This window comes from Natator depressus, chromosome 1 (genome assembly GCF_965152275.1).
Source record: "Natator depressus isolate rNatDep1 chromosome 1, rNatDep2.hap1, whole genome shotgun sequence".
Classification (NCBI taxonomy): Eukaryota; Metazoa; Chordata; order Testudines; family Cheloniidae; genus Natator; species Natator depressus.
Genome location: NC_134234.1, coordinates 284,024,195 through 284,036,070, shown reverse-complemented (window position 1 = coordinate 284,036,070; position 11,876 = coordinate 284,024,195). Strand labels below are relative to the sequence as shown.

At 43.1% G+C, this 11,876-nt stretch overlaps 1 protein-coding gene across 1 annotated transcript; it reads right to left on the bottom strand.

Annotated features, from left to right (window-relative positions):
• Nucleotides 1-5,200: 5,200 nt before the first annotated feature.
• On the bottom strand, nt 5,201-8,041 carry IL22 (interleukin 22). The gene is made up of 5 exons (XM_074951614.1): nt 7,821-8,041; nt 7,166-7,231; nt 6,927-7,070; nt 6,561-6,626; nt 5,201-5,361 (listed from the first exon to the last, which is right to left on the bottom strand). The coding sequence occupies exons 1-5, from the start codon at nt 8,019-8,021 to the stop codon at nt 5,233-5,235; spliced, it is 606 nt and encodes a 201-aa protein (XP_074807715.1). The 5' UTR covers nt 8,022-8,041; the 3' UTR covers nt 5,201-5,232.
• Between the last annotated feature and the right edge of the window lie 3,835 nt (nt 8,042-11,876).

Below are 11,876 nucleotides of genomic sequence, written 5' to 3'. Positions count from 1 at the left end.
AATCGTCAATAATGGGAGTTTTTGGAGCACAGCTCCCATAAGACAGCATTGATTCTTCACTTCCACTTTAACACATGTATTAAACTGTTGATAATATTGCAGTATAATTCAGTCAGTATAAACACAGATTAAGAACCTGAGCCTGCACCCTTTGAAATCAGTGGGAATTTTGTCACTAATGTCAGTGGGATCAGGAATGGGCTCTTGAGGACCTGGGTAGTTTGATACAACCCATATATATCAATGAGTAATGAAAACCAAATCCAGAAACCTCAAGAATAGATTTATCACAAAAAAACTGACTAGTTTATCACAAATTTATCACAAATAAATTTATCACAAATAGATGAGCGGGCTCCCTGCACATTTTCAGGCATCTGGCTCCTATGCCAGATGCCAATTGGAGAGCTAACTAAGCTAAAACGGTAGGTTTTTTATCAATGCAACCTTGCAATTCTCAGGAAACAACATCGTTTCACATTCAGTCATTCTGAAACTGGGACTCAGATTTCCATGGTAGAGTCTCACAAGTTCTCATAGACAAGGATACCCTAAAGTTTTAAGTGGGGCAACAGTCAAATATAAGTTTTCACTCAATTTCTTCACAGTATTTCAATCTGACTTATTTTTACTAAAACAGGGAGTGGTTTTTGGTTTCGAAACACTTGCCATGTGTCCATACCTCAATTTCTACAAAGAAAACTGGCCCAGTTCTGCCAGTATTTAATCCTGCCCCTTAAATGGTGATGATATGTTTAAAACAATGGTTCTCAACCTATTTACCATTGTGGAGCACATATGCAGTTCTCTATGCATTATGTGGGCCACATCCACGCAATATATATACTACCTGTAGGGCCTTCAGGATGTCACATGGGCCGCAGCTGTGTGCTGATCGGGCCACAAGTAACCCATGGGCCGCAGGTTGAGAACCATTAGTTTAAAGACTACTTTTGTTTATTTATTTGGGTGCGCTTTTGGGTTATTTTTGCTGAAGGAAAGTGAATGGTTGTTTTCAAAATATTTTTTATTTTCTCCCTGGAGGTGGGAAGGAATAGGAATACTTTTCTTTTTAAAAACATTCATCAATATAGTCCTATTAATAGTAAGGAAACCAAAATCTGTGCATTTCACCTGAGGATTGGTACCTAATGTTAAACAGAGACAGACTCCTCTGATTTACGTAACTTCTGAAATGCTTAATACTTTTGTTCGTGATGAACATGCCTAATTGGCCAAAGCCACTCTCATTTGACTATCTCTGAAGTTACATATTAACAAACAATCCACACACCAGGAGAAATATATTACAAATGTGTAAATCGATAGCGATGTATTACAGACACAGAACTGTTATCACCCCTACCAAAGTTTCAATTACACCATTTGCCTATCTTGCACATGTGGCTTATTAGCAACATTGTTCGATTTTCTTGAATTATGGTCAGGAATCTTAGGGATGGTATGTTATTTTCAGTCTTATATTTGAATATGTGGCATGTTGTTGGGTAGATGTCCTTTAAACTATACAACCCCTCACGGTTGTATTCCAGGCTTTATTCTTTTGCATTTTTATAATCTTTCTCATGACAGCATCATTCATAGACCTGGGACTGATTGTAACCTCTGTGCCAATATTAGCTCACTCTAGGGGCCAGATTCTCCTCTCAGTTAAACCTGTTTTATACAGGTTGTAAATCTACTGACGCCTGAGTTACACTGAAGTGAGTAAGAGCAATATCAGGTCCTAGGTATCTATTGCTAGGGATCCCAATGGGGAAGATTTATTCAGCTCACCCTTTAGATTATTCAGATCTGGGCTTGGACTACTATTTGTATCTCAAAGCCACAAGTTGACATGATAGAACCGTTTTTGGGCAGCCCCTCTGGATATTTGCACCTTTTTGTTGTCCAGATTTTGCATCCAGCAACAGCAGATATTAGACATGTCAGTGCTCTCATTGATTCTGGGTCACTTGTAAAGCATGGAAATGTCATCATTGAGAAACCCTGTGATTACTGTGACTAAGAGATAGTTAGGCTGTCACCCATACTTACTCAGCAAGATGTGGAAACTGCTCTCCAAGCTTTGGGCTTCACTATCTCTGCTGTGTGAAGTCCAGAAGTTGCTTTGTAATTATCTATGAGCAAAAAAGCAGGTCTGCTTGCTCTGTATTCTGAGGTGTCTCTTGCCCCTCCCCCGGCCCCTTGTTCTCCCAGGTCACCCTAGTTTATGGATGATCTGCGATAAATGAAGCAAGAGGGAAGACATCTGGAGTGACAATAGTGGAAGTCTCATGCCAAGGCTGATTGGTTCCAACATGCAGATTTTTTAAGAACTCTGTTGCTGAGGCTCCGGGTAGAGGGCAAAAAAAAAGTTCTTTTCCTCCACCATAGCATCTACAAAATCACAGTCAGCAAGTTCATTTTAGATGGTAGATAGTTTGGATTTACCAGGCTATCTCAGCTCAGTAGCTGGTCTGAGATCTTCCCATTGAGAGGGCATTGTTTACTATTTTGCTGACGAGACTGATCACATTAGGGATAGGTTTTCTTCTTCAGTGGTCACAGTGCAAACGCCTGAGGGGACAAAGGCCTTCTCTTCTCTGCTAGAGTTTTGGCCAACAATGCTCCAGAGTTGTTGGAAGAACTTCATACCACAACCTGTGCCTTGGATCCATGTCTTTTCTGGCTGGTGAAAGGCAGTAGGGAAGTAATGGGTCCCTTTTGTGTGGAGATTGTCAAGGCTTCTTTCAGAGAGGGCAGGCTGCCTATTGCTTGCCTGGTCCAAAAGAGCTCAAGTGTGGTGACTTTGCGGGCATGCTGCAAAAGACAGCTGTTTGAGAGGCCTCCTGGAGAGAGCTGAGGATATGCATCCCACAGTGATGCAGAGGACCGGTGGCTGTCTGGCTGGCCAACCGCGTTCCTATGGAATGACTTTCAGATTGGCTGAGGTTTAAAATAATTGTGTTTATTCCATGATTAGTTATGGTAGGGTGCCTAGAGCCGGGGATAGTCATTGTGATAAATGAAGGCGGGGGGGAGGGGGGGGAAGTAGCTGCTTTTTATGGACACCCAGCCAGTTAGCTATAAAGTCCTTCTTGGTGGCTGTTTTCTGCTTGCTTTACATGCAAAGGGTTAAAAAGTCTCCCTGGCTATTTAAAAGAAAGGGACTGGGCACCTGACCAAAAGAGCCCATGGGAGGGCTAGAACTTTTTAAAATTGGGGAAAAAAACTTCCCTTTGTTTGCTGTTGTTCTCTGGAGAGAGGGGACAGAGTAGGACAGGGCTGGAGCTATGCTGTAAAAAGCTTTAAAACCAGGTAGGAAAAGCATCAAATCATACCTCAACCCTACTTATCTGAAACCCCAGATATGTAAGTAATAAGGGAATGTCTAGGAAGATGCAATTAGGGTTATTTCTTTTATTTCTTATTGGCTTGTGGACTCCTCTGTGCTAACCCCAGATGCATTTGTTTTGCTTGTAACCTTTAAGCTGAACCTCAAGAGAGCTATCTTGATGCTTAATTTTTGTAATTGTTTCTTTTGTAATTTTTTGGATCTAGCAAAAAGCCTAAGTTCCAAATGTATTTCCTTTCTTTTAGGGATTTAATAAAATTTACCTTTTTTAAGATTAGGATTGGATTTTTGTGTCCCTAAGAGGTTTATGCATATGTTGTTTAATTAGCTTGTGGCAACAGCTGATTTCCTTTGTTATTTTCTCAGTTCTTCCCGGGAAGGGTGGTGAAAGGGCTTGAGGCTACCTCACAGGAAGGAATTCCCAAGTGTTCCTTCCTGGGTTCTCAAAAGAGTGGGGGGGGAGAGCTTGCACTTGGGTGGCGGTGGCATCTAGCTATCCAAGGTCAGAGAGAAGCTGTGACCTTGGGAGTTTAATACCAGCCTGGAGTGGCCAGTATTAATTTTTAAAATCCTTGCGGGGCCCACCTTCCGCACTCAAAGTCCAGAGTACGGAATCAGCCTTGACAGGCATCTTTATTATTTTAAAAGCTATATAAATAAATATTAGAATTAATAGAAAAATTAGGGCCAGACAAAGAATGGGCTATCCCTGGGTCACCCACAAAGGCTCACCAGCAGGCAACACAAAATGTTCCCTTTATGTTCTCCAGGTGAGCCTACCAGTTCAGGCAGTGAACGACCAGCCTCAGGAGCCTGAATTACCTCTCACTTCAACCAGTGTAAATCAGGAATAACTCCACTGACGTTAATGTCCCTTCCCCAGTGCAAATCTATTACAAAAGGGCAGGTGGGAATTCATTACTGAGCTATAACCAGTGGAGTTGATAAGGTGGGGCAGGCAGGGATGAATTGCACTTGGCACAAGGGAGGTGCAGAGTTAGCTACACCAGTTTCGTGCCCAAATCCTGTGCAGCAGGACTCCCGAGCATAGGGCATTCCTTTACTCTGTCTGTTACTCACTGCTGCAATGACCACCCGGGGCTGATCTGGTTCCACCTGCCTGGCCCTGCATAGGGGAAATGCAAAGGTGCCCCTCTGAGGCCCTGCACTGTTCCATTGAATTCTCACTACAGAGGGAGAAGCATGTCCCAGAACTTGACCCTGCATCCCCCATGATAGTGTACTGTGCGGCCAGTGGACCGTCAGCCAAGCAGCATCTTCCTGCATGTGCAAGTGTTTGAGTTAGAAAGGAAAGCCTCAGGAAACTGCAATATTTGGAAAATCAAAGTATTTATTATAATAAATAACAATGAAAGAGATATCAAATAAGCAGCTCTTTCAAATGTATCATTCTATAAATATTATAATAACAGTTGTAAGTTATACCATATTTCATGTAAAAGCCTCTGGTACATTTTTATAAATAAATTCACACTATTAATTTATATAAATAAATGTATAATTATTGCTGTTCAATAAATTAGCATTAAATATTAAAAGCCTGTAAATACTTTTTGCTAAAAGAACCTGAAATATTTGTTTTCTAGAGAAGGATCAATTTGACAAAAAGACGGCAACATTTCCTAGAAAGATTTTTCAAGTTAAAGACATTGGGACAGATGCAGGCAAGCACCACTGCATAGCTTTCAAAATATCCACTTGTGCTTGTGCACATAGGCCCCAATCAACAAAATACTTAAGCACTTGGTTAAAGTTGAAATGTTTGGCACTGTTAAATAACTACCACTCCTATAGGTGCTTCTTCCTAATAGATATATGGTTTGTATCATAGCAGTGGTTTCCTGGAGGTTCTTTCAGTTTTTCCTCTTGTTTCCTCCCTTACTAGTAACAGTTTTCTTCGGTGCTTCAGTGCATGCATTTTCCAGGTAATCAAAGAGCAAATCCAGCTCCCCAATTGCTTTGTTCTTTCCACTAACTCCCAACTATATAGAGAGAAAAAAAAGAAAATTCTTTAATATCTCATTATGTCACCAAAGATTTAGATTGGAATATAATATTTTCATAGAAATAGGGCTAAATTCTGTTCACTTTACTCTTACAAATAATCCTGTTAATGTCAGTAGACATCAAGATGGAAACTACCTAATCCAAACCATGGCAATGCTGGATTGTTCCCTCCAGTCTATATTCCATGACCTTGCCCAATTCCATTTTAAATTACTCAAGAGATGTATCAAGTGAACATAGAAATCACACAATATACAGTAGCTTCATAACAGTGCTGAGGTTTGGCTTATGATGCTTTTAATATGACATCTGAGGAAGTTGTCCCTAACTGATTGCCCGATTGGCTGAACAGTCCAGCCTACAGTCTCTTTCCAGTAAAAGATCACATTGTACACTACAGCAACCATGTCACAGTTGATGGAGGAAGTTTTTAAGTTCTAAAAATCTATTTATTTTCTTTTAAGGTTAAAAATTGCAATGACTTGTCTGTAACGTTACATTCATTCAGTCATTAAGTGCACATGGTGATATCTCTATTACAGTTTGCATATCATTATAATCTCAGTAAGTCCAGGTTACCATTTCAGGGACATACTTGCATAGCACCATTAACAAACACAGGCCCCAATCCTGCCAGTGCTTACACATGGGAGTAATTTTATGCAAGTGAGTAGTCTCTTAACTTCACTGGAAATATTCACTTGCTGGTTCAGAGCTATAGATAAGAAATGATCTCTATGCCAAAAATCTTACAATCTAAATAAGACAAAGGAGAAGTAGAAATGTCCCTAGCCCCCCTATCACCACTGCAGCCCTTACCCCTTAAATAATGTCTGCTCACTTTAGAAGGTTAGCTTCACAACTGTGTTTTTTTCTGCATTAAACTGTTTATAGTTTTGGATTACACAAGAGCCAACTGAAATGGGTATTTTTTCATCATTAGTCACAGCTGATAATGGGCCTAATCCAAAATTCATTGGAGTCAACAGAAAGACCCCAACTGACTTCAGTGGGCTTTGGATCAAGCTCAATAGGGACATTGGAACAACAATGAAAAATAATGACCTGGCAAATCACAGCCAATTCATTAATCTGTTAGTCTTAAAATCAGCAAGTAAGTTATTTGAAATAGCTACTTGGGGGCCTGGCACTGGTCTTGTTAAAATAAACGTACCTGCTTAATTTTGTCTTTCATTTCTTCCAGGTTCTTTTCGACATGTTCTCTGTGTCCTGAGAATTTCTGAAAAACAAAAGCCAGGGTTTGGTTGGTGAATGTGTGACAGTGCGGTTTTTCTGTTTCACACCTTTCTATTAATCTATTTGATTTCACAAGCCTAAATTTGGGTATCTTGATCTGAGGTTTCCTTTGATTTCAGCACCCAGTGGGTGCTCACCTTGCCACTACAGCACACTGCTAAGGCTACACTTGAAATTCAAAAGCCACCTGAGAGCAGAACGAAGGATGGGAACCAGACACGAGAAGGTGCAGGAGAGGTAGGATGGGAAACAGCCAGGGTCTATATACGTGTGCAATACTTACGCAGCCACTTAGCTCTGTGCTCAGAGCTGCTAAGAACTGTGCCACCTCATGGATATATGGATAACGGTTGCTGGTCACAGAGAGAAGTACTTCGTTCACTATGATCTCTATTACCCTCTTCATCACATAGCAGCGATTAGTCTCCTACAAAACACAGAGTAGGAGGGTCACCCTATATAATAATATACCAATAAATGCAGCTTAGGCAGCTGGCTTTGTGCAGCGTATGTAAAGCTCACCTGGACATTAATGTACAGCTGCTGTCCAATGAGCCTGTTGTCTGTGTCCTGGTCCGAGAGACTAGCCTGAGAAGTAGAAAGGAAGTCAATATTCTACAACAATAGTGCAGGACACTACAACTGACACCCTGCTTTGAGTGACAGCTGCCAGATTGAGGGATTAGACCTCAGAGGGGACCCCGGGTGAGATGGAGAAGGCTGAGCCTACCGGGGAGGAGGGAGAGTCAGAAGAAGTGTATAGGTAGGGTTGTACTCTTCGGAGGAGCTTACTAGTTATTCCTAGAGTAATGTCCATGGCCAGCTTTGAATGGGGCTAGGGGGAGAGAGAAATGAAAACTCTTTTTTCAAAATTTGCCAGCCCCAGGGAAAGCAGAAGAAATTTAGTGGAGTGCACAGCAGTTCATTAGAAATGAGCTGTGCTTCACCAGTGGGTTATCCCTCCACAGATCGTTGAGGGAGTTTCACAAAACTATGTATTTAGCAGGTAGTATGCTATACCTGCCTCTAAAAGCATCACTGCAGCATAAGTACATGTCCATGTAGAGGTGGGGGGCGGGGGTAGAAAGCAAGTGGAATATGGGAGGGGAGACCCATTGCAATGGAGAGGAGAGAGGACACTCAAGTACTACCATAATAGATAGATAGGTTACTATACCAGTTTGGCCAACGTGTAGGTGCGATTCCTGATGTAGGATTGCTGGAAGCTGATCTTTCTCAGTCTGCAGGAGTGACTGGCAGGAGCAACTCTTGCTCCTTTTGGAGGCATGGGGAGGGCCAGGAGAAGGAGAGGAAGACAGCAGAAGCAGAAAAAGATCCAGGCTGGGGAGCACCTCATCCAGTTCTGTATGGACACCATGGCTCAAAATCCAAAGTAGTGAGTTCAGCTGGGCCGCAGCTACAGTATTCTGCACCGATGGGAAAGAGAGACGGCCATCATCAGAGAGAGAGACTGGGTAAGACAAAGCAAGAAAGCCAGGTAGACTTCAAATCTTACCTTTGCCGGGATTCTTGTTGTGCTGTGCTGGAGTCTAGGTGCATCTTATATAGACCCATCAGCATCTTTTTCCTGGGTGTCTGGTGATGAATTAAAAATGACATCAGCAAGTCTCTTACTTTCCAGCATCCTCTTCTGAGAATAACCACCACCCAAACCCACACAGAACACAACCACAAGGGCTTTGCACTCTTCCGTTTCTTATAAGAAGTAACCCCATTTTAATGTTGGGGTAGACAGGGGCTTTTCCTGACATATGGTTGAAGTTACACGGATGTGAACCCGGGATGCTCTTTTGAAAAAATTGTTTATTGTAAAGTTGACAGGTTTTGTGACCTTTGTCTTGATCATAACACACCAGCTCACTCAGCAGTTTGATTTTAGACTTGATTCAATTTTGTAAACCTGTTCTACATTTATACTTATTTATTATTTGTATTACTGTAGTGCCGAGAGGCATTAGTGGAGACTGGGGCCCCATTGTGCTAGGTGCTGTCAGATATACCGTCAGACGCTGTCCCTGCCCCCCAAGAGTTGGGGTCCATGCACCTGCCCAGAGCCCTACTGACATTGATGGAGTTCTGCCTGTGTCCACACAGCTCTCTTTGAAAGATCAAGGTCCAAATATAATCAATATAGTAAGACCTCATTTATAGGACCCCCCTTTGCTCCCAAATCCTCATTTTCCAAAATTGAAACGTCCCACAGTGAGCATCATTTGCACTGAACCGCCTCACATTTGTACAACTGTTTATCTAAATGAATTCCGTGTTCTTCATTCTGTTCAGATAAACCAGGGTCTTCAGAGCACAAATACTACACTTTGTGCTTAAAATAATGGTGGGGGTGGTGGAAGGGCTACAAGCTAAGGAGGAATTTAACTTTTTGTAAATATTACCCAAAATCAAATGGTAAGAAAGATGTATTATTATTCTTTATTAGGCACCGACAATGTGCACTAGTAACGAATATCGAGATAGTCCATGTCCTGACGCGCTTGCAAATTAAGGCCCCAATCCTGCAGCTAACTGTGCAGGGGGCCATCCCTGTAACTGGATCCAGGGCAGGTGCAGGGCAGTTCCCGTGTACAGTCACTGGCAAACTGAGGTGTAAAAGATGGACACGGGTAAGACAAGATGAGCTGGGAGAGTGAAAGGAGAGTTAACTAAGATTATGTTTTATTTTTAATATAATGTTGTGATGGGAAGGGCACTTAATGTGGGTTAATTATAGTCCTAGGCTGGGAAAAGGAAGGAGAGGATTAGAAGATGGGAGGGCTTGAGGATTTGGCTACCCAATGGCTAAACCCAGAAGCCAACGCAGTGGCAGAGCCCATGGACAATATTGTCCTAGAACAATAACGGCATGTTCTCCCTATGTTGGTACAAACCTGGGTTTGATGGTTTTGCCCTACATCTACTGTGGAGGCAGTCTAAGACAACTAATTGGTTCTTGGAGGTCAACTTAGCAAGGAATGGGAAGGCTGGTCTACCTGTTGGTTGGCCACATTTAGAACGGAGGTGAGAGATGATAACCTACCAACCTCGCAAGGGTTACGGTATTGGTCCACCTCGAGCGACTGAATCGTTCCTCCCCATCACAAGGTCCCCACCCGGAACAGGGGCCCCAAGATCCCAGACTTTCAAGAGACTACTATCGCCCTCCTGCAAAGGGCCAGTGGTATGTTATAACTGTGGGCAACCTGGGCACATTCAACAGGAATCCCCTACAATGGAAAGTGACTAGATAGGATGCCACTTTAATCAAGTGGGTGAGAATCCAAACCCATCAATAGAACTGATCCCAAGGTACTTCGTGGTCTTGATAAAAATAGGGCCAAACATGGAGGAAGAATTGATAGATTTGGGGTGTGGACAAAATCTACTTCAACTGGACTTAGTCTTACCCAAAGCCCTGGATCCTGAGCAATACGTCCAGTATTCCTGCATCCATGGAGAAATCAATACATACCCAACGATCTCTGTCATTTTGTAGGAAGCAGACCAGATAGGGCGCCTCCAGGCAGGAGTGGCAGATTGCCTACCCTGGCCAGTGATCCTGGAATGCAACTGGGAACATCTTTGGACCCTCCTGGAAGAGAAATTGTTCCCTCCAGCCCAGACCCCCTTCAGCCACAAGAAAAGACACCCTCCGCCCCTGAGGATACCTAGGACATATTTCCCCATCACTCCATCCGATCTTTTTGAAGTCTCAAGAAGGTCCCAGAGATCAGAAAAACAGCAAAAGAAGCCTTGGATGGAGGACGAACCTGGGCCTGTGCTGGAGGCAACTCCATGGAGCCTGGAGAAGAACCTTCCCAAAGGGTAGACCCTGGGGAGGGAACATTCCAACTGTTTGTAGGTTATCCCCATCCACAGACCCCCTTCACAACCTAGACTGCAGCATCCTGAGTGACATCTGTGATGATGCGGCAACTCAACATGACAACCAAACACTCCAGGAATGTTTCAACAAACTCCCCACAGTCAACAGGGTGGTCACCACTCAACATGCATCTCATCAGTTTCCCTGCTTTGAATTATGGGATGAGATTTTTTTGTACAAAGTAGAGAGACATCCCCAAACTGAAGAACACAGATATCAACTCCTAGTCCCCAAGCCCATCTGACAGGAGTTCCTATGGCTACCTCATACTCTTCCCAACAGACACCTAGGTAAGGTGAAAAACCAAGAAAGATTGTTGGCCCAATTCTTTTGGCCAGGGATATATAAAGAGGTAGCCAATTTCTGTTTATCATGCCTCAGTTGCCAAAAAGTAGCCCCAAAGGATCAGGACTGGGCCCCCAGCAGTTCCCTTTCCTCATGGCAACCCCCTTTGAGGGGGTGGGGATTGATATAATAGACCCTCAGGAGAAGTTCACCTAAGGTCATTATTTTGGTACTTGTGGACTATATTGCCCAATAGCTAGAGGCAATTCCTTTATGAAACACCTTTGCCTCCACCCTAGTGTGAGAGCTACTCCAGATGTTTTACTGGGTTGGCCTTTCATCAGAAGTCATCACTGATCAAGGGATTAATTTCATATCCCAGGTGTTCCAACAAGTTTGGGCACTGTTGAAAGTATGACCGCTCTGGACCTCAATCTACTTTCCCTAGACAGATATGTTAAATAAGTTTCTGGGAACAGAGGCCAAAGACAGCTGCTCCCCTATCATTTCTTTGGAGTGCAAGAGGTACCACAGTCCTCCATGGGCTTCTCCCCTTTCGAGCTTTTTAATGGGAGTCAGCCTTGAGAAAGATTAGACTTGGTTAGGAAGTTTTGGGGAGCTCACCTCCACCCACTCTACCACTGTCTTCCAATATGTCATTCAAATGAGGGAAAGGTTAGAAAGATTGGACCACTTGGCCCAAACTAACCTCTCTCTCTCAGGCCCAATAGACCCAGATGCAACAATATGATTTCTGGGAGACTGAGTGCTCCTACTCCCTCCCCACTCATACAGAAAGTTCCGGCCAAATGGCAGGGCCTGTATGAAGTGTTCCATGGGGTGGGACCAATAGATTACAAAATTTATTGCCCAGACCAGCAAAAACAAAGCAGATTTATCATGTATCATTTATCATTAAAACCCTGGCAGGGGAGGGGTAAAGGAAATCCTTCATCCACCTGGAGGAGGAGAAGAGGATCTGGGGCCTCAGGTCCCTAACAGGGCCAAAACTGGGATAGAGGAGATGTCACTTGGGGAGGAGCTGTC

What these genes read in the sequence shown, in the direction of transcription:
- IL22 (XM_074951614.1), bottom strand. Translation starts at nt 8,021, where the DNA reads ATGGTGTCCATACAGAACTGGATGAGGTGCTCCCCAGCCTGGATCTTT. An exon ending in AGCTGTACATTAATGTCCAG is followed by an intron (nt 7,071 to 7,165) that starts GTGAGCTTTACA and finishes TGTGTTTTGTAG; the next exon opens with GAGACTAATCGCTGCTATGT. An exon ending in GCACAGAGCTAAGTGGCTGC is followed by an intron (nt 6,627 to 6,926) that starts GTAAGTATTGCA and finishes TTTGTTTTTCAG; the next exon opens with AAATTCTCAGGACACAGAGA.